The following is a 26,380-nucleotide window of genomic DNA, read 5'->3' as shown; positions in this document are numbered from 1 at the left end:
CGGCGCCCACGCGTTTTGACTGCGGCTGTGGGAACTGCATAGATGTGAACCAGGCCGAATACTGCAATTTCTGTGTTTTTTTTCTCATGTTTTGCTATGTGAATAAGAACACATAACCCTGTAAGCAGCTGTTATCCCACTTGAGCTGCACAAGTAGAAATACACTTTAAGGGTCGTCCATCTGACTACCTTGTACCACAGAGCACAGCCTGACAACCCTGGCCCCGGCCAGACAGCCTGCCAGCACAGACCACGTGCCATGTGACCATCTACTTTTGTCTGGCACTGGAGTGGGCGGGGCCTGGCCCGGGGCTCTTTGTTTGGGAGAGTTAGCACCGCCCAGCGCCATACGCAAGCGGTGACAGGGCGCACACACTCCCCAGGGCGCGTTCACACACACCGCCCCACGTGTGCACGGTGGGCCCGCCCCGCTCTGCTGCTGTTGTGACACCCGAGCGAGCACAGAGAGCCCGAGAGATAGCAGCAGCATGGCGGGGCTGCTTCTCCCGCACAGGGGCAGCCGCTGCTGTATTGCCACGGCCGTCAATCTCTTGCTGGGGGTCTTCCACGTCCTGCTGCCCTGCTTTCGGCAAGGAGGAGGGCAAGGTGAGGAGGAGCGGAACGTACAACAGGGAGCCCGGGCTGGGGTGCACCTTCTACTCCGGGCTGAGGGGGCCCTACTGCCTGCAGGAGGGAATGGGCCTGGGGACTTGGAGCGGGGTAGGCGGCTCATGGAGCCCATTGGCCGTGCATTGTTCTGAGCTGTGTGCGCTGACACATGGTGGCTTTGTCTGCTACATTGTGACAGCTCCTAGTGACCATGTGTACACAACCCCCTGCCATACCACAGTCTGGCACATGGGCTCCTGCCTGCACCCATACACAGGGGGCTTGTCATGTCTGTATACAGATATCCCTGTCTCATGTCTGCATCCTGCTACCACCAATAAAATCCCATCTTTTGTCTTGTTTTGTGCAATCTCTAGTGATCGAGCCAGTCCCCAGCATGGTGGAGCTGTGGCAAGCCGAAGATGCTGAACTTATGCTCTCCTCTCAGGTGAGAAAACCTCTTTTATATCTTTTTCTTCCAGAGAGATCACCTTTCTCCTATATATCCCTTCCTTTCATATATCCCTTCCAGAGAGATCACCTTCCTTCTATATATCCCTTCCTTCCATATATCCCTTCCAGAGAGATCGCCTTCCTCCTATATATCCCTTCCTTCCATATATCCCTTCCTTCCATATATCCCTTCCTTCCATATATCCCTTCCAGAGAGATCGCCTTCCTCCTATATATCCCTTCCTTCCATATATCCCTTCCAGAGAGATCGCCTTCCTCCTATATATCCCTTTCTTCCAGAGAGATCAACTTCCTCCTATATATCCCTTCCTCCTATATATCCCTTTCTTCCAGAGAGATCAACTTCCTCCTATATATCCCTTCCTCCTATATATCCCTTCCTCCTATATATCCCTTTCTTCCAGAGAGATCAACTTCCTCCTATATATCCCTTCCTCCTATATATCCCTTTCTTCCAGAGAGATCACCTTCCTCCTATATATCCCTTCCTTCCATATATCCCTTCCAGAGAGATCACCTTCCTCCTATATATCCCTTCCTTCCATATATCCCTTCCAGAGAGATCGCCTTCCTCCTATATATCCCTTTCTTCCAGAGAGATCAACTTCCTCCTATATATCCCTTCCTCCTATATATCCCTTTCTTCCAGAGAGATCAACTTCCTCCTATATATCCCTTCCTCCTATATATCCCTTTCTTCCAGAGAGATCAACTTCCTCCTATATATCCCTTCCTCCTATATATCCCTTTCTTCCAGAGAGATCAACTTCCTCCTATATATCCCTTCCTCCTATATATCCCTTTCTTCCAGAGAGATCAACTTCCTCCTATATATCCCTTCCTCCTATATATCCCTTTCTTCCAGAGAGATCAACTTCCTCCTATATATCCCTTCCTCCTATATATCCCTTTCTTCCAGAGAGATCAACTTCCTCCTATATATCCCTTCCTCCTATATATCCCTTTCTTCCAGAGAGATCAACTTCCTCCTATATATCCCTTCCTCCTATATATCCCTTTCTTCCAGAGAGATCAACTTCCTCCTATATATCCCTTCCTCCTATATATCCCTTCCTCCTATATATCCCTTTCTTCCAGAGAGATCAACTTCCTCCTATATATCCCTTCCTCCTATATATCCCTTTCTTCCAGAGAGATCAACTTCCTCCTATATATCCCTTCCTCCTATATATCCCTTTCTTCCAGAGAGATCAACTTCCTCCTATATATCCCTTCCTTCCATATATCCCTTCCTTCCAGAGAGATCGCCTTCCTCCTATGTATCCCTTCCTTCCAGAGAGATCGCCTTCCTCCTATGTATCCCTTCCTTCCAGGGAGATCGCCTTCCTCCTATGTATCCCTTCCTTCCAGGCAGATCGCCTTCCTCCTATGTATCCCTTCCTTCCAGGGAGATCGCCTTCCTCCTATGTATCCCTTCCTTCCAGGGAGATCGCCTTCCTCCTATGTATCCCTTCCTTCCAGGGAGATCGCCTTCCTCCTATGTATCCCTTCCTTCCAGGGAGATCGCCTTCCTCCTATGTATCCCTTCCTTCCAGGGAGATCGCCTTCCTCTTACATTACAGTTTCAATACAGTTTGGTACAAGAGGAAATGGAGAGCCCTGCTCGTTAGAGCTTACAATCTAGGAGATCCCTTCCTTCCAGAGAGATCACCTTCTGCTTTTATATCTCTTCCTTCCAGAGAGATCACCTTTCGCTTTTATATCCCTTCCTTCTTTCCAGAGAGATCACCTTCCGCTTTTATATCCCTTCCCCCCTTCCAGAGAGATCACCTTCCGCTTTTATATCCCTTCCCCCCTTCCAGAGAGATCACCTTCCGCTTTTATATCCCTTCCCCCCTTCCAGAGAGATCACCTTCCGCTTTTATATCCCTTCCCCCCTTCCAGAGAGATCACCTTCCGCTTTTATATCCCTTCCCCCCTTCCAGAGAGATCACCTTCCGCTTTTATATCCCTTCCCCCCTTCCAGAGAGATCACATTCCGCTTTTATATCCTTTCCTTCCTTCCAGAGAGATCACCTTCCTCCTTCTGGTTCATTATTTTTATTAAGAAAGGTTTGTTTTAAGAATACAACAAGCTCAAGATACATGCAGGGGCAGAGCAGAACAATAACACATAATTAGATACATCCAGCTAACTTTTATTAGCCAAATAATGGAATGTCCAATGACAACAAGGAGGGATGGCAAAAAGCCGAACCAAATAATGTCAGTAACAATCCATCATATTACCGAAAAAAAAAAAAAAAAAAGGAATCTGAAAGAAAACATGGAGGAAAGGAAAACTAGAAAAATCACGGATCCAGGGCTAGCACAGGCAGCGACTATAAGAGGCCATAACTAGTAGGGGGCAGGGATGGCAAGGAATAACATATCCAAGGTTCCCAAACGTTAAGGAATCTCGGATGAGAATCATGAAGAATGCTAGACATCTGTTCATTGATCAACATAGCATTCATCCGGGTCTTCACTCCCTGGAAGACAACCGAAGGGGTTCTCCAAGCTTGAGTTATGGCAATCACCTTTTTCCTATATATCCCTTCTTTCCAGGGAGATTGCCTTCTTCTAATATTATTATGCAGGATTTATATAGCGCCAATAGTTTTGCGCTGCGCTTTAGAAAATGAAGGTAGACATTACAGTTAGAATACAGTTTGGTACAAGAGGAAATGGAGGGCCCTGCTCGTTTAGAGCTTACAATCTAAGAGATCCCTTCCTTCGAGAGAGATCACCTTCCACTTTTATATCCTTTCCTTCGAGGGAGATCAACGTCCACTTTTATATCCCTTCCTTCCAGAGAGATCTTTTTTCCCCATATATATCCCTTCCTTCCAGAGAGATCTTTTTCCTCATAAATATCACTTCCTTCCAGAGAGATCTTTTTTCTCATAAATATCCTTTCCTTCCAGAAAGATCTTTCCCCATATATATCCCTTCCTCATATCTATCCCTTCCTTCCATAGAGATCGCCTTCTGTAGTTACTATGTATTTTGAGCTGGGTGCAGTTGCTGATTTAAAGTGGCAAAACCAAACATTTATTATATTGCAGCTTGGTGATCCTTAGATGTGACGGCTGCATTAGTTTTCTATTTTATTTTCAGCTGGTGATCCAACCAGTAAGTCTTTTTTTTTTTTTTTTTTTTCCAGAAGAGCAAGCTGTCCTGTAGATGTAGCAGTGAGAGGGTTGACACAAACCATCTACTGGTAGGGGTGCTTACAATGATCTGCTTTTATTTTATATATAAAACCATAAGGGCCCTTTCACACGGAAACATTTTTTTTGAAAGGTAAAAATGTATCACTTTTTAAATCCTATAGAGCTCCTCTTACAGACACAGTGCGGTGCTTTTTGAAAAGTTCTGAAAGCTGCAGCATGTAATTTCACTAGAATGCACATTGTCCTGAATGAAAAGATTTTTAAAGTGACAAAAAATGCATTGAAATGCATTGAAAAGGCATAAATGAGTATTCAAAAATGCATCTGGAATGCAGAAATTAAAATATGAACAATTCCCTAAAAAAACAAACATGCCAGATTGTGTGTGGGGGATCAGTAAGGCCCTCGGAGAATACCGTACATACCATATATGAGGTAATACAGAACTTCCAGGATGCTTTCTCTGTAAACAAGTGGGATCTGCTTGCTGTACAACAATAGGGGCTACGTGTGTCGGAGCAGCAGCGTCTCTGTTATGGAATTTCTGAACGCTCTGTCTCAGGGAAGCTTCCACTCGTGGCTTTGTAGACCTCTGTACACAGCATGCATCTCCTGCAGCCAATTTAAAGCAGTAATAAAGCAAACCTTTTATTATTCTGCAGCTTGCAAATTCTTGTGTGATGGCTGCATTTGCTGTTGTGTTGTGTGTTTTTGTTTTTTTTTTTTTTTTTAAGATTTTATTTTTACCAGTAAATCTATTGTTTTTCAAAAGAACAAGCTGTCCTGCATTTGTAGCAGAGGGTTGAGACAAACCAGTTACCACGGACAGGGGTGCTTACTATTATCTTTTATTTATGTAAAGCCTTTCTCTCAAAGGGACCAACACTGTTTGCTGTAACTGCTTTTAACATATTCGCTAGAGTTCAGTTTGTTGGTGTATCTAAATCTGTTAGTCCATCTAACAGTTCCCTGCCCCTAGACTGTCAATGCTGATGTCCGACGGTGCCCCCTGTGCTACTTCTTCCAGAGTGGGGGCACTCTAATACAGGAGGTGTTACTGGTTAGTTCACCGGGTGAAAATAGAGGGAGGAAAACTAGTGCAGCCTCCACATCTAAGGATTGGTAAGCTGCGGTATATTACATTTTTGCATTTAATAACGGCTTTCAGTCTTCAGAGGAACTCTTGAGATGACTTTCAGATCTTGGGGAAGCCCTGCTAAAAATGAATACAGCTACAGCCCATGGTGTGTCAATAGTAACTTGTGGATATAATCAATAAAAACAATGTGGCGGCCCTAGAGGATGTGGCACTCAAGGGTGAATATGTTTTGGACTCCCTTGCATTGTTGGCAAGTGGGAGAATACCTCCATAGGTATTCACTTGGAAGATTGTTGCCCCCACGATGTCCATACACTATGCATTTGGATTGTATAATCTCCTTTAGATTTGCTATCAACCATGCACTATTTGGATACAAAATGTATAGATTGTCTAAAGGAGATTGTATAGTGTGTGTGCCAGCTTTAAAGATCAGTTATTTCAGTAGTTGCTTATCTAGTGGCTTCACTGGTCCCAGGCTATTGGATTTCTCCAGTGATATTGGCCCTATAACTATGATGGTCCCATCAAGCAGAGAGCCACTGTCTGCTCATGGAGCTCCTAGCAATCTGTGGAGGAATTCTAGGGTTCCACAGAATCCTGGCTGAGAGGGGCTGGTCTGACATACAGTTTTATGTGTTTGTAAGATATGTTCAAAGCTGTTTAGGTGTACATGCCTGTCTGCAATTACAGTACTTTGTGTGCATTGGAAGGGTCATGGTGAGTGAATGCTGTAATCCATTTAAAAGCAGGGTCAAGTACATGCCTCTAAGTTTCATAAATAATTCCTACAAAGTATACTATTCATGTGTACTAAACCATGATTATGTTCTGACAATTGTTTACTAAGCTGCTATCAGTGACTTGCTTTATTAAAGGGGGAACTCACCTTGGAATTACTCAACATTAACCTCCCTGGCAGTCTGAATATGTCAATATTTTTGAATGTCAAAGTGGTACATTGTTTTGGATGGAAACTTGTTGTTTTATATTGTAGGCCTGCAATTCTTAGGAATAACTCACTTAAATCTGTCCAAACAAGAGTCTAGTAAACATCCTGACTATGATAAAGTTTGAAACATGAAATCATAAGTTATATATTTTAATTCAATGTAATAAAAAACACTGAAATTTGAAATAGAGCACAGAGTTCACACATCACTGAGCTCAGTCGCAGAATTGTCGCTGTTGTCACTTTTAGTGTCTGATGATGAATTTCCCCCACGAATTATCGCTCAATTCTGCAAGTGATTCTAATTCACTATAGTTGTTTTGTAGCTGGTCTAAAACCGCTTTTGACCTAAAGGGACGCTTTTTGGACGCCATGGACGTTCTCAGTTTCCAAGCAGAAAGAATGGTAAAAGTGCAGGCAGGGCACAGGACAAAGCACTAGGGACAAAACTGAGGTGAAATGGTTTGATACAGTAATGTAATCCTAACAGATTGCAATGTATTGTGTCTTTGTTGTGTTTTTACTTTTTTGAATCTCCCGTCGGTCCACCCCCCCCCTCCCCCCTCCGCGACACTATAGAAACTATAGTCGCATAACCTATGTACCCTAACAAAAGCTTAACGCCATGTTTTAACTTGGTCTACGCACTGATTGATCAACAATCTGCTTTGGAAACCGCTGGCCATTTAGTATGACAACAGTGCAACTCATGGTGTCTCTGCCCCTGAGGGGGGGGGCTCAGTAACACCATGAGCTGTTGATTGCTGGATAACTGAAGCCTGAACAAAAGTAAGTGTGGTGCTATGCATTTATAAAGGCACATGTGCTTTGTGGCTGTTTAAATCTTCATTGAATATTTCTAGGGTGTACTTGCACTTTAAGAGCTTCATGAGGAAATATGGTTCAATTTGTAAAGGAAGTTGTTTTTGGTGACCGTCTACTTCACATTGACGTGTATTACATTCTCATCAGCTGGCCATAGACATATCGGGGTCAGCGTGTGTGTTTGAGTGCATTTGTTTTTTCTAAATCTGTAGCATTAGCAAACACCAACTGGCTAGTTGGTCTCACAATGGGACATGTCCATCTGAAAGATTATAAAACTTGTGTGTTGTTTTTTTTTTTGCCCCAGAACTATAATCTGTTGTCTTTGTATGAAAAAGTAACATTTTGCAAATGGCGAGCAATCAAATTAATCTGTTAATTTGAAGTCTGCACTGGAGAAATGACAGTTTAATGTTGTTTGTCTGGTATAGGAAACAAAATGACTTCCATATAGTGATGTCATACATGAGCTGTATGTGATTTCTTGATAAAATACCTGATGCAGCAGAGTGGCTAAATGGTTAGCACTTCCGCCTGGCAGTACTTGGGTTGTTGGTTCGAATCCCAGCCACGGCACCACCTGCCTGGAGTTTGCATGTTCTCTCTGTGCTTGCATGGGTTTCCTCCCACACTCCAAAGACATGCTGTTAATTGGATCCTGTCTAAATTGACCCTATTATGTGTTTGTTTGAATGTAAGTTACGGACTTTAGATTGCACACCCTTTTGAAGGTTAGGGACTGATGCGAATGTACTGTGTGTGTGTGTGTGTGTGTGTGTGTGTGTGTGTAAAGCTCTGCATATATTGACGGCGCTATACAAGTACCTGAAATAAATGTCTAAACTCTGCAGCTGTACATTAAGGGCTCATTCACATCATGGTGCAGAGATGTCAGTTTTTGTTCTGCATGCATTCTGCAAGGACATAATAAAATCAATTGTTTTGTATGTATCCTGTTCACACCACAACACTAGTATTGCGTGTAGATTTTCTGTGTCGGAATCTGCAATGTGTATAAAACTCATTGAAGTGCTCATGAAAACTGTTGTCACTGCAATTAAAATCTGTCAGTTTCCATCAGTTTTTCTGCATGTATGGTGTGATCGAGGTCTAAAGGTTTTCTTGTAAACTTGTGATGCCACTGAATCAAGGTAATGTCCTTTTTTAAGGTTCTCCTTTTGAAATAAATAATGTACTTTTTTTTTTTTTTTCCTAAGGAGCTTGCAGAGCATTGCACCCTCAGGCTATTGCAGACTCTCCGTATAGCTTTCTGCCTGTACCTCCTGTACAGGCAGGCAGTTACATGAGAGCAGGAAGAATCCATGAACTACCTAGATTGCTCACTGGAGGATTACGAGCTGGCAGCTGCAATGGTAGTCTGTCCATTCACAAAAAACTGAATAAATGATGCGGCTGTGTGGGAGGAGCCCCGCATGGCCGTGCTGTTTTTAAATTGTGACAGCGCCCCCCCCCTCCCCTTCTCCCTCCCGCTGTCACAGGGAAGGGGGATCGGGGGTTCAGATGTTGGAATGTGTTACATGGACCAAAGTTGAACTCCAAAGCTGAACTTCAGGAATTATTTGTATTGCATACTTACATTGGTCCAGCTTGGTACAATGCGAATATGCATTAGTCATACATGATGGATTGCTATGAAAGAGATAATGAGCTGTGTGCTGTGGCTGGTCCCCAGAGCAGGAAATCGTCATTCCCCATAGAGGAAACTGGGACTTTTAGCAAAGACACCGCTGGATGGATCACAAAGATGTGTTTGGCAGGAACACTGTGGTGTAAAGTAATAAATGGAAAATGTACCATTGATATGGAGTTGGGCTTTAAACGAATACCTGTAGAAATGCTTAGACTGGCTTTTGATTGTGTTAAACTGGCCATACACTAATAGAATTTTAAGAAAGTTTGTTCGATTTTTATAATTGTGAGTGGGGTCAAATGAAACATTTTCAGCCAGTGTTGAGAATTTGTTGTAAAGCACTACATAAACTGTTGGCTCTAAAGTACACCCCAGTCACGTTGGGTGCAACTTGGCATGCGATTTGCATGCCATATGACTTGCAAATCTTATGCCAAGTTGCACCCTATTGTCCGCTATTAAAGCGGTCATATCGGCGCAGTTCTGACTTGGTCGGAGCCGCACCGATTTCTAAAGTAGTGCATGCACTACTTTTGTTGCAATTTTTGCATAGACATCTGTGTCAGATGTCTTGGAAATTGCAAATGAAATTGCCAGGTCATCCGATTTTGAAATCGTGCGCTTTCACTGTAATTCGCACGATTTCAAAATCGGCTTTGATGTGTTCGGAGGCTAAATCCTGTGTAATAATAAAGGAGGATGGAAAAGTTTCTTTAACAAAATTCTAACCAGTTTGTGGTTTTTATTTTAAAAGTCCATTCGCTCCAAAATAGAATGTTAAAAGGTAGTGTCTTTTTGAAGTACTTTAGAACGATATTCATAAAGTCATCCAATATACCAAGAAGAATTTTCGTACAAATATTCAAGCAATATGGCTGGCTTAAAGAACAGGAAAGAGTTTGTAAACTGCTGTCTGTCTAGAACATCAGACTAGGGATGCTGCTTATCTGTGCTGTTGTAGAGCTGTTTGCTCTGTTAGATAAGATATGGTAGGGTGGGGGAGGCCTGTTTTCCTCAATAGGTATGACTTTTTTTTTTTACTTAAAAATAAAGTTTGTACTTTTTTTCTTTAGAGTGTTTGGTCGTGGTTTTTTTTTTTTTTTTTTTCCGGTCACTCAATGCGTCTTTGGCAGTCATTTTTGGGGGCCAGACTTCAGCAGCTTTTTGAGCATTGGTAGTCTTGAGCATAGGTTTTCTTTTTTCCACCAAGAGCAGATGTTCTTTTGTGCATTTACTTTTATTGTGCGCAGCCACTTTCACTGTGTGCCGGTGAAGAATGATCTTCGCTCTGTCCATTGGATCTGATGGAGGACTGTTTGTTCATGGCGTTATGTTCTTTGATAGTTAGAGGGCACTGGGTAGTTTAATCTACAACTTCCAAGTCAGGTTGTTGTGTTTTTTAATCAGTATATGTGGAAAAGGTGTTTTGTCTTGATTCAGATCATAAACACAAAGCGTAGGAATACATTTTGCTGTTGTCTAAAAGCTCAGAAGCACCACGTTGCTGCATTTCTTTTCCCCCTCAGTCTTTTAACTTGAAAGGGGCTTAGTTTTTCTTGCTGATAGGTTTCATGGTGATAATCCTAGATTTGTGTTTTCCTTGATTCCAATTAGTTGCCCCTTGTGCTAATACACTTATAATTACTATAAGCTGTGGTAATACTTTTCTTCCGGTCATTGATACAGATTGCTCACAAGTGAAGTGAATGTGTCGTATTCTGTAAATGCTTGCTACATATTAATGAGAGAAGTCTGAGGAATTCCATTGTTCTTCTAACTCCCCAAAAATGCGCTCACCCAAACTGATGTGTTGAATGCTGTACAAGATCTCAAAACATGAATTTATTAATGTGTCATTTTGGTGGAGACACATCTGTGTGAGCAGATTGCCTGAGTGGTGATGGTGTATGTACAGTGGCTGGAACTAACATCCCTGTCATTGCTGTCTTTTGTAATTGTGACCGAGCTGTCACACAAAGACAGAAGCACTCCGTACTGCCCTTCCCAGAGCTAAGGAGAATGGCTGAGCAGATGCTGAATCCTTGATGTACTCCCAAAATGCCTTTGCAAGGAGTGAGGCTTGAATTCTTTGTTCTGTATGGCTGCTACGAGGGTGAACAAAGAGGTGTAAGCTCCACCTGCGTATATTAGAGACCCATTGATACATTCTATTAAACATTTTTTACAATTCCAGAACAGATAATGAACTGGGTCTAACAAATCTGTTTTTCCGTTTTTAGATAATTGTTTCCCTAGAATGAAGGTTTTCTCCCAGTGGGTAAGATGTCATTTCTAGTTCAACCATTAGTGGGTTTTAAATTTTAGCAGCCCATAGGGATAATGGCTGTTTCACAAAGGAGGGTCTCTGCATGTGATTTCTTTGTGAAGAAAATCTGCACATTTATGTCTGCTAGTTTTTTTTGTTTTTCAAGGAAACTGGCTTGTATAACTTAGAATAATGAAGGAAACATTGCTTTCAAGAATGAGGCGATATGCACATCTATTTTTTTTTTTATTTTATTTTATTATCTCCCCCCCCCCAGTGATTGTGGAACAGTAAATGTTAAGCTCACTACACACATTGCAATCTGGTTGTACAATCTTACTACTACCAACAAATGAAAGGTCCATCCTGATTGTATACAGATTGATTGGAGAGTCTAGGTATGTCCTCCTATTTACTTAGTTTTGTTAAATCTAAAGTTGATTTGCAGGATTGTATGAATAGATTGTAATGTGTATGTGAGCCTGGCCACAGTCACCTGGACTGTAAGGTTTTATGTAGGTATCTTACCGTAACAAATATAGTGGTTGTTAAAGAGCAGTGTCACAGCTGAACTTTTGCCAGTCATAAGACACAAATTAATGCAGTTCTGTAATCGTTTAATATATCATTAAATTTGTTGTTTTTTTTCCCCCAAGTACCTGAATTTAAACTGTTATCAATAGCTTGCAGGAAGTGTGGGGAGAAGCAGTACAAGTAAGCATTCAGTTCTGTGCTGATAAGAATATGCTAATAGGGAAAAAAATCAGAGGGACTGAGAAATTATTATAATGGATTTATATAGTGCCAACAGTTTGCTCAGCACTTTACAATATAACGGGAGACAATGCAGCAACAATACAGTTCAATACAAGAGGGATAGGCGGGCCTGATCTTAGGAGCTTACAATCTAGGTGAAATAAGCTCATCGGTGTGCTGCTTCTCCCTTCATGTTCTGCTCACAGGCCAGGGTGGGTCCAGGACAGCCTGGGCTCAGTGGAATTTGGTTGAACGATGCTGCCCATCAGACTGAGAATCTAGTGGTGAGCAAAAATACTGCAGGGGAAAATGTCTGAAATGAAGGTGAATAATGCAACAAAAAAGTTTTTGTTGTTTGATCTTTAAATGGGTCTTTCATCTCTCTTGTTTTTTGGTTAGAGTTCTGCTTTTAAAGTGGTTGTAAACCCTTACATATAAACAGTGAAGTGACTGACATTAGGTGATACAAATCCTCCTCCATAAGTTGTACCTGTCTATCTGCAGTCTTGTCTTCTTTACCTCTGTTAAAATCCAGAATTTATAAAGCTTGTCTGAGCTTTCTGAAAACGGGAGGGAGAGCTGAAGTTGCATACTACAGAGCTTGACTTTGGTGTTCTGAATAGAGATGAGTACACACTAAAGAGTTTTGTGCCTTGTTCATTTTTCGCTTTGAAGGTTTACAACCACTTGAAATGATATTGCTGTTCTGAAAGTCCTAAAGACATTTAAAACTGTCATATCTAAGGGCTTGCTTAGGTTTGAGCTGTTCTGCTAATCAGTCCTCTTGTCAGATGAACAGAACTTTTGTTTGTATATAGAAACGTGAATAAAAAGAGGACCTTCCATCCATATGTCAAATATTAAATTCAGCCACTATAATAAAAGTTTTTATATATTAAAAAAAGCCCACATTCACTTTTCCTTTTGAAGTCAAGTGATGTCTCATGTTGACAACCTTTCCCCCCTGCTTCCTTGCCACCATTTTTGGATCCAGGATCAACAGGAGTCAGCTGTTACCTCTTGACTTTCACAGCTCCTTGGTGACAAGCCGCTCGATCTCATGTGTGAACACTCCGATATTTGTCTGGCTGTCATTTGAACTACTGGTTGACATTCGTGTTTGCTCGTATAATGAACCTATGACAAAACAAAGAGAATGGCAATTCAATTGAAGGTTCTGCCTGATTGCATACACATTGAAAGTTTTAGGTTTGACCTCTTATATGTTTTTGTTAAATCTAAAGGGAATTTGTACAAGAAAATTGTATAATGCATGGCCAGCCTTTGGGCTCATGCACACTGGCCTTAAATGCTGCTTTTACAGGCATTTGACTTGCATGGGTGTTTACTGGTGTAATAGAAGAGGAAGGTTTACAGGCTGAAAACAAAACTCATCACATCAAATTCAGGAGAGGAACATTTGCCCAGGAAAACAATGTGGAACTTGCATCAGCGCTAGGTGCATTTAGGTATATTTTCACATTACTACATTTAAATGGCCACAATAAATTCATATTCTAGCCACTAGAATGCATTAACATCCATATATGCGTGTTCAATACGCAGCTTTTATTAAATTTTTTTGTGTGTATTTTCCTGTCGAGAAAAGGTGTTCAGAGGAACTGAGCAAATGCTCAATGTGCATGAGGCCTTTGAGTGAACTGCACTCAGACAATGACACCCTTAGAAATAGAGGGCAGTCAGCTCTATGGTGCAAATAGGCTGCCAGCAAAATAACGGATTGACATACAAATCCTAAAGGGTCTAACAAAGGTAAGTATTTGCAGTGCCACCTAAAATCAAAACTCTCAAAGTGTATAATCGCCCAGTAAACTGCACACCATGTTAGGCTTAAATAATAGTTATTAAAGTAACCATAAAGTGCATACAGTGGATATAAAAAGTCCACACCGCTGTAAAAAGGTCAAGTTTCTGCGATGGAAAAAAAAAAAGACAGAATTTCAGAACTTTTTACACCTTTTTAATGTAACCTATAATCTGTACAAGTCAGTTGAACAACAAACTGAAATCTTTTAGGAGGGAAGAGTAAACGTACAAAACTAAAATAATGTTGTTGCATAAGTGTGCACACCCTCTTATAACTGGGGATGCAACTGTGTTCAGATATAAACAATCACATTCAAAATCATGTTAAATAGTTTTGAGTCAGTACACACCTGCCATCATTTTAAAGTGCCCCTGATTAACTCCAAATAAAGTTCATCTGATCTAGTAGGTCTTTCCTGACATTTTCTTAGTTGCATCCTACAGCAAAAGCCATGGTCTGCAGAGAGCTTCCAAAGCATCAGAGGGATCTCATTGTTAAAAGGTATGTCAGGAGAAGGGTACAAAAGAATTTCCAAGGCATATTAGATATACCATGGAACACAGTAAAGACAGTCATCTTCAAGTGGAGAAAATATGGCACAACAGTGACATTACCAAGAACTGGACATCCCTCCAAAATTGATGAAAACACTAGAAGAAAACTGGTCTGGGAGACTGCCAAGAGGCCTACAACATTAAAGAAGCTGCAGGAATATCTGGCAAAGTACTGGCTGTGTGGTAAATGTGACCATAATCTCCTGTATTCTTCATATGTCTGGGTTATAGGGTAGAGTGGCAAGATGGAAGCCTTTTCTTATGAAGAAAAGCATATAAGCCTGGCTACATTTTGTAAAAACACATCTGAAGTCTCCCTAAAGCAAGTGGGGGAAATGTGTTCTGGTCTGATGAAACCAAGATTAAGCTTTTTGGCCATAATTCCAAAAGATATGTTTGGCGCAAAAATAACACTGCACATTACTAAAAGAACACCATACCCATAGTGAAGCATGGTGGTGGCAGCATCATGCTTTGGGGCTGTTTTACTTCAGCAGGAACTCGGGCCTTAGTCAAGGTAGAGGGAATTATGAACAGTTCCAAATACCAGTCAATATTGGCACAAAACCTTCAGGCTTCTGCTATAAAGCTGAACATGAAGAGGAACTTCATCTTTCAGCATGACAACGACCCAAAGCATACATCCAAATCAATAAAGGAATGGCTTCACCAGAAGATTAAAGTTTTGGAATGGCCCAGCCAGAGCCCAGACCTGAATCCGATCGAGAATGTGGGGTGATCTGAAGAGGGCTATGCACAGGAGATGCCCTCGCAATCTGACAGATTTGGAGAGTTTTTTTCAAGGGAGAGTTGGCAAATATTGCCAAGTCAAGCTGTGCCATGCTGATAGACTCATACCCAAAAAGACTGAGTGTTGGATCACCTTTTGAGTTTATTCCAGCAAAGTATTAGTTTAAAGGTGTACATACTTATGCAATCATATTTTATTTTTTTATTTTTACTTCCCTCCACCTAAAAGATTTCAGTTTGTTGTTCAATTGAGTTGTACAGTTTATAGGTTACATTAAAGGTGGAAAAAGTTCTGAAATTATTTCTTTCTCATATTTTTACATCACAGAAGCATGACATTTTAACAGGGGTGTGTAGACTTTTTATATACACTGTACACCATTATATTAAATGCTAATAAAATGTTTTGTTTAAGTGCAAATAGTCTCTAAAGTTAGTTCTAAGAAGATAAAGACAGTCTTCTACTGTAAAATGCTAATTTGCTGTGAATCTTTCAGTGTATGATCATGCACTGTCACCCAATGGAATAGACACTCCTCAGATGATTGTGCTTCAGAGTGCTACATGCTAAAAATAAAATTCACCATGGAATAGTGGATTTTAATTTTGGATGGTGTGTTTATTATTTTTTTTTTTTTTTTTTTTTTTTAGCACTCAGTACTACACAATGGTTATATTTTGTTTGCTCACTTTATTAAGTGCAATGGAATCCATTACTGGATAAAGAGGTATCGGAGAGGAAGTGCTGACCTGGAGACCGCAGAGGGTGTTCTTTTTAGCTTCAGAGATCTTGCTGTTTTTACTTACTGTAGCACAAAGGCCTAGTGAGTGTCCATTTCATTGGGTGAATGTAATTTCCTGTTTGTGTGATTGGCTTACTTATTTTCCCTGAAGTCAGCACATAAATACAAATTCGATTTTGGGTGTCCTTGCAGCCTCTGAAACAAACCTCTGTTTTTGTGAGATACTTCCAGAGGGTTAATCATGTCTAAAGGGATGCAGATCTTGCCACTTTCTTCATTTTAGAGCCCTGCAAATGCGGTAGCTGATCACTAATGGGAAAAAGTCCCTCTCATAAAGAATCCGTATCCAAAAGAGCAAACTGCTATTTCTTCTGAAAAACGAAAGATAGAAATCTGCAAAGTTTATTAAAATCCTTGCAGTGTACACTAATCACCCATGGAGGAATGTGTTTTTTTTTTTTTTTTTTTTCCTCAACAAAAGTTGGAGTTACTCTTTAAGCTGGATGCCCACCCTAGAAATATTCTGAGTTTTAATGTAGAGTTAAGCTCGGTACACACCCACTAAATGTCAGCAGGAACCAGCTGCTGTTTGGCACGTGTGTACTGCTGATTGTTGCCGGTCTTGTGGAAAACCAGCATTTGATCAGCACTTGAGGCCAATGGCTGCTCTGTGTATAGGATCAGTAGCACAGTGGGAGAAATTCCCCCACATCAAACATCGGTTAATTAGAGCTTACTGAGATGACTTCACACATGCACAATCATTGGTAAGGATTTGTGTATAGTTGCACACATGAATGCGTGTTTGTATATTTGCACTGTAAAACTGATGTGACCAGGCCTTTTCCTTACAGTCCTAGTCACAGCACTGTTGGGAGATGAACTTGGTCTCACCAGCTGGTGACAAGTCACCTGACACAGCAGTGTTGTAAAGTTCTGTTCTCTTAGGCGGGCCATATACTGTATAAATTTTATCCAGTTCCTGAGGCTCAGGTCAAAATTTGTTCAGTGAATGGCTTTATTTGACAAAAGCCTAATAAACGTTTCACCCAAATAGTGGCTGCTTCCCATACAATAGCCACAGCAGGAGATGTTTTCACCTGTGCTGAATAGTGTTAATAGAGGAATCCTTTTAGTTTTCGTGTATGGCCAACCTTATAAAAGCCTACCAACCTCTGCCCTTTTTATAAAGGGAAAGATAAAGTTGCACAAGTGTGCCCTGCATAATAACTTTCACCCATCCAAGGACAAAAGCTGAACAGATGCCCCCAGTCATTACTTGGGAAGGCAGCACATACTAATTATATCCCCTGATATATAAAGATCATTAGAGAGAAGAGCAACTGCAAATCGGTATATGAAGAAAGATAAACACAATATGGAGCTTCAGGTTAGTAAAAAATGTAAAATACTTGTCTTGCAGATCTGTCAGTGTATCTGTGTGCTCTTAACTCCTACAAGCAAGCAGATACACACTGACAGGGAGAATCAATGAACTACCACGGAGCTCGAGTATCATGGTCGTTCATTGAGAGCTACAAGCCGATAGCCGCAAAGGCTTTCGGAACTTGTATTTTTCGCATTCACAGAATACTATGAATAAGTGACATGGACAGGCGGGTGAAACTCCTCACGGCCACATTTTAAAAAACAAAAATTGTGACAGCTAGCCATAAGAAAAGATCCATGTGCCTATGCTTAAATGAAAATGAAATGGTGCTGCGCTAATCCAATTTCACAATATCACATAGTCAAAATGTGCCTATGCTTACCTGCTCTTTACAGTGGTTTTGCACAGAGTAGCCCCCGATCCTCCCCCTTGAGCAGTGCCCCCAGGCACAGCCGCTTGCACTGGGGGCAACGCTGGGTGCTTGTCCCCGAGCTGCTGTCCATACAGTGGATATAAAAAGTCTACACACCCCTGCTAAATGTCAGGTTTCTGTCATGTAAAAAAAGAGAAGTCATTTCAGAAACTTTTCCACCTTTAATGTAACCTATAAACTGTATAACTGAAAAACAAATCTTTTTTTTTTTTTTTTTTTTTTGGGGGGGGGGGGGGGGGGGAATACACAAAAACTAAAATAATGTGGTTGCATAAGGGTGCACACCCTCTTATTTCTGGGGATGGAGCGGTGTTCAGAATTAAGCAATCAGATAAACAAATCATGTTAAATAAGAGTCAGTACACACCTGCCATCACTTAATGTGTCTCTGATTAACCCCAAATAAAGTTCAGCTGTTCTAGTAGGTCTTCCTGACATTTTCGTAGTCGCATCCTACAGCAAAAGCCATGGTCCGCAGGGAGCTTCCAAAGCATCAGAGGGATCTCATTGTTAAAAGGTATCAGTCATGAGAAGGGTACAAAAGAATTTCCAAGGCATTAGATATACCATGGAACAAAGTGAAGACAGTCATCAAGTGGAGAAAATATGGAACAACAGTGACATTACCAAGAACTGGACATCCCTCAAATTGATGAAAAGACGAGAATAAAACTGGTCTGGGAGGCTGCCAAGAGGCCTACAGCAACATTAACGGAGCTGAAGGAATTTCTGGCAAGTACTAGGTGTGTGGTACATGTGACAACAATCTCCTGTATTCTTATGTCTGGGATATGGGGTAGAGTGGCAAAACAGAAGCCTTTTTCTTACGAAGAAAAACATCCAAGCCTGGCTAAATTTTGCAAAAACATCTGAAGTCTCCCAAAAGCATGTGGGAAAATGTGTTATGGTCTGATGAAACCAAGATTAAGCTTTTTGGCCATAATTCCAAAAGATATGTTTGGCGCAAAACACCACTGCACATCACCGATAGAACCCCATACCCACAGTGAAGCATGGTGGTGGCAGCATCATGCTTTGGGGCTGTTTTACTTCAGCTGGAACTGAGACCTTAGTCAAGGTAGAGGGAATTATGAACAGTTCCAAATACCAGTCAATATTGGCACAAAACCTTCAGGCTTCTGCTATAAAGCTGAACATGAAGAGGAACTTCATCTTTCAGCATGACAATGACCGAAAGCATACATCCAAATCAACAAAGGAATGGCTTCACCAGAAGAAGATTAAAGTTTTGGAACGGCCTAACCAGAGCCCAGACCTGAGTCCGATCGAAAATCTGTGGGGTGATCTGAAGAGGGCTGTGCACAGGAGATGCCCTCGCAGTCTGACAGATTTGACACTATTTGCCCACTCTCCCTTGCAAAAACACTCCAAGTCAAGATGTGCCATGCTGATAGACTCATACCCAAAAAGACTGAGTGCTGTAATAAAATCAAAAGGTGCTTCAAAAAGTATTTGTTTAAGGATGTGTACACTTATGCAACCATATTATTTTAGTTTTATATTTTTACTTCCCTCCACCTAAAAGATTTCAGTTTGTTGTTCAACTGAGTTGTACGGTTTATAGGTCACATTAAAGGTGGAAAGAGTTCTGAAATGATTTCTTTGTCTCATTTTTTTTTTTTTTACATTACAAAAACCCGACATTTTAAAAAATGGTGTGTAGACGTTTTATATCCACTGTAAGTCACACAGAGCCATAGCTCCTGCTGCTGTCTCAGCCAGTGAGGAGGAAGAGTCAGAGGCTCGAACATCGCAGGATCAGAGGGAGCTCAGTTATGGGGGCTGGGGGCCCGCTGCGCACACAAAAGGGTTTTTTACCTCCATTAATAGACTACATGAAGGTATAAAAACTTGAGCCTTTGGAACCACTTTAATCTAGCAACAGTTGCTTTAAAGGAAAAGTACTTTTGCAGTGTTTACCTAATATTTCACAAGAATTTGCATACAAGCTTGCTCTTCCATATTTGTATTAATTATGTATTTGTAGTTTAACCTCTAAAGCAGGGGTCTTCAAACTTTAAGCAGAGGGCCAGTTCACTTTCTTTCAGACTTTAGGGGGAAGATTGTAGTTAGGAGAAAATATATGTCCTGTGATCATTGGTAATAAGCAACTCCCTGGCTCAGTGGTGCATGGGCGTAAAAAAAAAAATCTCACAGGGTTGGTGGTCTGTGGGAGTAAAAAATTTACCTAGCAACTGTAGTCAGTGGGAGGAGGAAAAACATCATAGTCTTTATCAGTGGAAAGAATAGGTGTCATTGTGGGTGTCGAGGGTGTGGAATGGTTCCCCATTGTAGGTGTCCAGGAGGAATGGTGCTTCAAGAGAACGGCAAGCAAAGGGCCACAGTTTGGGGACCACTGCACTAGAGCGAGGTCTTGGATAAATGCAGTGATTGTCATTCTGTTACCAACTGAAAATAAGAGAACCACATATGGAATGTATTCTTTTCTGTGAGCCGGTCCACTTGTAGACTTGAAAACAACCTTTATATGAAATGAGAAAGTATGGATGCCTCGTTAACAAATTCTAAATTGGGCTGAATAACATTCTTATAATAAGTTAACATATATAGTTATTTGCATCAAGCTGATCTTGTCTGGTTTTTATGATACAGCCAGTAAAATAGGAATTGAACACGTCACCATTTTTCTCGGTAAATATATTTCCAAAGGTGCTATTGACTTGAAATTTTCACCACGTCGGTAAAAACCCATGCAATCCATACACACAAACCAAAACAAACAAGTTCAGAAATTAAAGTATGTGTAATAAATAGGAATGACACGGTAAAAGTGTTGAACACGCTAGCTGAAATGTATTTAATACTTCGTACAAAATCCTTTGTTGGCAATGATAACTTCAAGATGCCTCCTGTATGGAGAAACTAGTCATATGTATTGCTCAGGTGTGAATTTGGACCATTCTTCCACACAAACCAGTCTTCAAATCTTGAAGGTTCCATGGGCCTCTTCTATGAACTCTGATCTTTAGTTCTTTCCATACATATTCTATTGGATTCTAGCCAGATGGTTGGCTAGGCCATTCTAGCAACTTTATTTTCTTTCTTTGAAACCAAATGAGTGTTTCCCTGGCTTTGTGTTTGGGATCATTGTCTTGCTGAAATGTCCACCCTTGTTTCATCTTCATCATCCTAGTAGATTGCGACAGATTTTTATCAAGAAGTCTTGGCACATTTTTCCATTCATCCTTCCTTTTATGACATGACGCTTGCCAGTACTGTATGCTGAAAAACAGCCCCACATTATGATGTTTCCACATCCATGCTTCACTGTTGGGATGGTGTTTTTTATGTGATGTGCAGTGCCATTTGACATCCAGACATGATGTATATTATGGCATCCAAAGCGTTCAAGTTTGGTCTCATCTGGCCAGACTATATTGTCCCTGTATTTCACAGGCTTGTCTAAATGTTGTGCAGCAAACTGTAAACGAGCTTCAACATGCTTTTTCTTCAGCAATGGAGTCTTATGTGGTGAGCATGCATACAGGCCATGGCGGTTTAGTGCATTACTTATTGTTTTCTTTGAAACAATTGTACCTGCTATTTCCAGGTACTTCTGAAGCTGGTCCTTGGCTCTTGGACAACTCTACTGATAATTCTTTTCACTCCTCTGTCAGACATCTTGCGAGGAGCACCTGGTTGTTGCCAGTTTATGGTGAAATGATGTTCTTTCCACTTTTGGATTATGGCCCCAACAGTGCTCACTGGAACATTCAGAAGCTTAGAAATCCTTCTGTAACCAATGCCCTCAGTATGTTTTGCAACAATAAGGTTGCGAAGGTCTTGAGAGCTCTTGGTTTTCTATGACACCTTGATAATGAGACACCTTTTTAATAGGCTACTAGTTGAGACTGAACCAGCTAATAATAATTTGCACTGACAAGAGGCAGGATTGCTTTTTAATTACTGATAGATTTTAGCTGGTGTCTTGGCTTTCCATGCCTTTTTTGCACCTCTTTTTCTTCATGTGTTCATAACTTTTACCCTGTCTCATTCCATTTTATTATAATAACTTAATTTCTTATTTGTTTTAGTTTGTATGTATGGATTACATGGGTTGTTACCGACCATGTGGTGAAAATTTCATGTCAATAGCAGCTTTAGAAATATTCACTGAGAAAAATGGTGACGAGTTCAATACTTATTTTACCCACTGTGGATCTATACAAGAATGTGCACTGCTCAAAAAAGTAAAAGAACACTTTAATCAGAGTATAACATCAAGTAATTTAAACTCCAGGGATATTAATCTGGTCAGTTGAGTAGCAGAGGAGGTTGTTAATCAGTTTCAACTGCTTTGGTGTTAATGAAACAGTGAGACAACCCCAAAAACAGGAATGGTTTTACAGGTGGAGGCCACTGACTTTTTTTTTTTTCTGTACTCATCTTTTTCTGACTGTTTGCACTAGTTTTGCACTTGGCTAGGGTCTGTTTCACTACTGGTAGCATGCGTCAATACCTGGACCCTACAGAGGTTGTACAGGCAGTCAAACTCTCCTGCAGGATGGCACATAAATGTGGCATTGCCAGATGGTTTGCTGTGTCTCCCAGCACAGTCTCAGGAGCATGGAGGAGATTTCAGGAGACAGGCAGTTACTCTAGGAGAGCTGGACAGGGCAGTCAAAGGTCTTTAACCCATCAGCAGGACTGGTATCTGCTCCTTTGTGCAAGGCGGAACAGGGTTAGCACTGCCAGGCAAAATGACCTCCAGCAGGGCACTGGTGTGAATGACCAGATAATCAGAAACAAACTTCATGAGAGTGGCCCGAGGGCCCGACGTACTCTAGTGGGCCCTGTGCTCACTGCCTGGCACCATAGAGCTTGATTTGGCATTTGCCATTTAACACCAGAACTGGCAGGTCCGCCACTGGCGCCCCGTGTTTTTCACAGATGAGAGCAAGTTCACCCTGAGCATGTGACCGACGTGAAAGGGTCTGAAGAAGCTGTGGAGAATGTTATGCTGCCTGTAACATCGTTCAGCATGACAGTTTTGGTGGAGGGTCAGTGATGGTGTGGGGAGGCATATCCATGGAGGGATGCACAGACCTCTACAGGCTAGACAGTGGCTCCCTGACTGCCATTAGGTATCGGGATGAAATCCTTGGACCCATTGTCAGACCCTACCCTGGTGCATGACAATGCCCGGCCTTATGTGGTGAGAATATGCAGGCAGTTCCTGGAGGATGACGGAATTGATACCATTGAATGGGCCCCCATGCTTGCCTGACCTAAATCCAATAGAACACCTCTGGGACGTCATGTTTCGGTCCATCTGACGCCGCCAGGTTGCAGCTCAGAATGTCCAGGAGCTCACTGATGCCCTAGTCCAGACCTGAGAGGACATCCCCCAGGACACCATCCATCTCATTAGGAGCATACCCCAACGTTGTCATGCATGCATACAAGCATGTGGGGGCCATACAAACTACTGAGTACCATTTTTTGAATTGCTGCAATGAAATTTCAGCAAAATGGACTAGCCTGCTGCATTATTTTTTCACTTTGATTTTTGGGATGTCTTTGAATTCAGTCTTCCTGTAGGTTGATTTTTATTTCCAACAAACGATGGGGCATCCTTACATTCCTAACACTTTACCCAGTCTATATCATTATAGATATCCAGCATGATATTTTTCCCCGTTGAGATCTGATGTGTTTTCAGTGTTCCTTTAATTTTTTTTTTTAACAAGTGTATATTCTGTGTTCCATTCAACTGTTCCTTTTGACATGTACAGCTTATAAAAGTGGAGAACTGATGGTCTAAAACAATGTGCTGCATACATTCAGTTAAAGTCTAAGCTTGTCAGCAAAATTGGTATGTGAATACTCTTAGTGGAAAGACAATTATAGATCTTGTCTTCATGCATACGTTTTAAATGTAAAGCCACTTCCTGTGACTGAGTGGGTGCTAAGCCCTCCTGGTTTCTTGTACATGCAAAGTACTCTTCTCTAAGTTGTGCTTGGCTGATTTAAATTAATGTTTGTGTGACAGAATTATCGGTCACATATACACAACAGATCTGCAGCACCATGTGTCTTCATGGCAGGATCTTCCCACAAAACACAGCAGAAATATAATCTATGTGTAGTTCTCTTGACAGCTCTCCCCCCCCCCCCCCCCCCAACAGCAGCTACATGCACTGAATAGTAAATGGAGACTTATCCATAATCATTACAGTTCCTTCACTGAGGCCTACATGTTATCATACGGGACTTATGGCTAGTCAATGAGCCCAGGATCCCCTGTGCTGGGGCAGCAGAGCAGTATGCACAATGACAGGCAGCCCATTTTGTGAAAACGTTGACTGATCTGGGGAATTGTTAACGGTAATCGATATGTACAGCTGCTCTAATGGATGGAGGGAGAGGTTGTTAGAGTATGTATAGCCAAGGAAAGGGTTAAACCCCCTGTCGTATTTTGTGTGTTTGCTGTCTTTGACTTGCAGCAGGACTGCCTACGCACTCAGGGGTAAAATACTTGGTTAGGTCTTGGGGATGGGAAAAGCAGTTATAGTGAAAATATAAGTAATCTTCTATCAATAATATGTTAAAAACAATGATGGGAATTTACTTAAACTGGAGTGGACAGAATATGGAGCTGCTGTGCACAGTATGCAGTCTGCTTCTAACTTCAGCCTGTTCAGTTAGGGCTTGTTCACACTTGACTTCTTCCCAAACGCCCCTCTAGAGTTAGGTGTTTTACAAGCTTTAAAAAACGCTCCCCAAAGGTCTTATGAGTGGTTTTGAGGCATTTTACAAGCGTTAAAACCACACCACAAATGCCTATAATAAACTTAATGGTATTAACACCCTGTGAATGCCTGACAGGCATTTGAGGAGCATCACCATAGACTTGATTGGGAGGCGTTGAAAGGCTTCAACTCCTCCTGACTGGACATGAGGTGTCAATTTTGACGCAACGCTAATGCTTCAGTGTGACCAGCACTGTGTGTTGCCATGTGTATAATTTTCAAACGCCCCTCAAACGCCTGCTTTCAACGCTAGTGTGAGCTGAGCCTTAGTGTTTCTAAACCCCAAGCTAAAATTGTAATATATTGCAGATTACTAATCCCTGGTGTGGCTGCATTTTGTTTTGTTTTCTAGCCTATTTCTCTGTATTTTCACATGGTAATCCTGCAAATAACCCACTCCCTGGGTGAGAGAGTTGATTGTCACCCTAGGATGCTTTCTTTATATGACTACAAACCTATCTGTATTTCTGCATCTCCTTTTACATGGGAGCAGGGCTAGTTTACTGACGACAGCTAGGAAAAAATACATACTTTTCTGTAGCTCACAGGAAGTATTGATGGCAAGATGAACAGGTATTTGCTGAATATAATCTGTTCCTAGCTTGGAAAAAAAAGGAGACACGGACTGGCGGCTCTGCTGGGCACTGATTATCAGTGTAGATGTCTCCTTTCACACTTGCTGGTTATCGGCTGTGCAGTGTGAGGAAAGTACTTCTGATAAACCAGCAAGTGTGTTTTACATTATGGTCAGATGTGATTGGACACAGCTGATCATGTGGTAAAAGGCTGCTGTGATTGGCCTTTTACTGTGTCACAGCGATCACTGAGAGCGTTGGGTGCGTGACGCCCTCCCAGAACTGAACGACTGTGCTGTATCCATCATTTGGCTATAGTGCAATCAACCAATGGTTAAATAGCTACGTTGGAGGGCAGGGGAGACCTTTTTATAACATAAATATAAAAATGTTATATATAATAAAAGTATGTAAACATCAACTGTTCCACACTTGTAAGAAATCGCCGTCAACGTCGGAGAGAGAGCAATAATTCTAGGGCCGTAATTCACAGTTAAGCTGATAACCTGAAAAGGTTTTAAAGCCTTGCCTATAGAGAATTTTGCATACAATTATTTATTTATTTTTGTAATTTCATGGGCAATGCTCATTTTTGAGACTTTTGACATGTTTGGTGTCAATTTACTCGACACAACCCAATATTTTATATTTTACCAAATTGTGTATAAAATTGTGTTTTTGCTCTAAATTTCATTTTGGTGATTTTTTTTTCCTGAAAATATGCATTTGATAAATAACTGCACACTGTGTGTGACATAACAAATTGCAACTACCACTATTTGATCCTTCGGGACCTCTGCTTTCAGAAAATATATACTTTTTGGGGGGTTTACTGTATTTTCTAGAAAAAAATTGCAGATTTTAACGTGTGCACAAAATTAGCAAAATTGCTTTGGCAGGGAAGTGGTTAAGCTTTGGAAGCTGGTTGCCATGCAGAGCTGCTCCAGATTCTGTCTCTTCCAGTTTTAGTCAATTCCCCACATTGTTTCTTTTGTATATGTAGCATTTTATGTATGTACTGTACATGGGAGAACATTTGGAAACTTTAGTGTGCAGGCTCCACCTCCTACGTAGCACTGTACAGTATTGATGTCATCCTGTTCCAAGCTGTCATTACTACTAAACAGTGTGTGTGAGTGACACTTATGTACCATGCAGGGAACTGGGGTTCCTGGCTTTATGCCCGGCCCACCTCTGCTGTACCCTCTTTGTTTACCCTGGGCTCATTAGGCAGAACCTAAGTGTTGCTAAACCCAAAAAGGTAAAATCAGTGTGTGCGTGCGCAAAAAGGCTGATTGATCCTGTCTTCTCTGATCCTCCCCTTCCCCCTCTTATCTCCTGATGAGACATATTGTGTGGAGACACTCTGCACATGCTCATTTTGCTGTATATTGCTAGAGAGGTGTGTTTTTTTTTGTTTTTTGTTTTGTTTTGTTTTGTTTTGTTTTTTTTCTTTCTTGAGAGAGTGCATGTGGGGGAAGAGTGCATGTGGGCCAATCGGCACT

General features: G+C 41.3%; 1 protein-coding gene across 3 annotated transcripts in view; it reads left to right on the top strand.

Annotated features, from left to right (window-relative positions):
• The first annotated feature begins 384 nt into the window (after positions 1-384).
• Positions 385-26,380, top strand: part of TMEM131L (transmembrane 131 like) — a 138,759-nt gene continuing 112,763 nt past the window's right edge. The window contains exons 1-3 of one of the 3 annotated variants that reach the window (XM_089670437.1): positions 385-606; positions 987-1,057; positions 4,250-4,306. In XM_089670437.1, coding sequence (XP_089526563.1) covers positions 489-606; positions 987-1,057; positions 4,250-4,306 — 246 coding nt within the window. In that variant the 5' untranslated portion in view covers positions 385-488. The remainder of the gene's footprint in view (positions 607-986; positions 1,058-4,249; positions 4,307-26,380) is intronic. The other 2 variants (XM_089670436.1, XM_089670438.1) reach the window with 2 other exon arrangements.

The sequence above is a fragment of the Staurois parvus genome, unplaced genomic scaffold, assembly GCF_062004578.1.
Source record: "Staurois parvus isolate SC_StPar_1 unplaced genomic scaffold, SC_StPar_1.0 ptg000090l, whole genome shotgun sequence".
Classification (NCBI taxonomy): domain Eukaryota; kingdom Metazoa; phylum Chordata; class Amphibia; order Anura; family Ranidae; genus Staurois; species Staurois parvus.
This window is presented reverse-complemented; position numbering and strand designations above follow the sequence as displayed.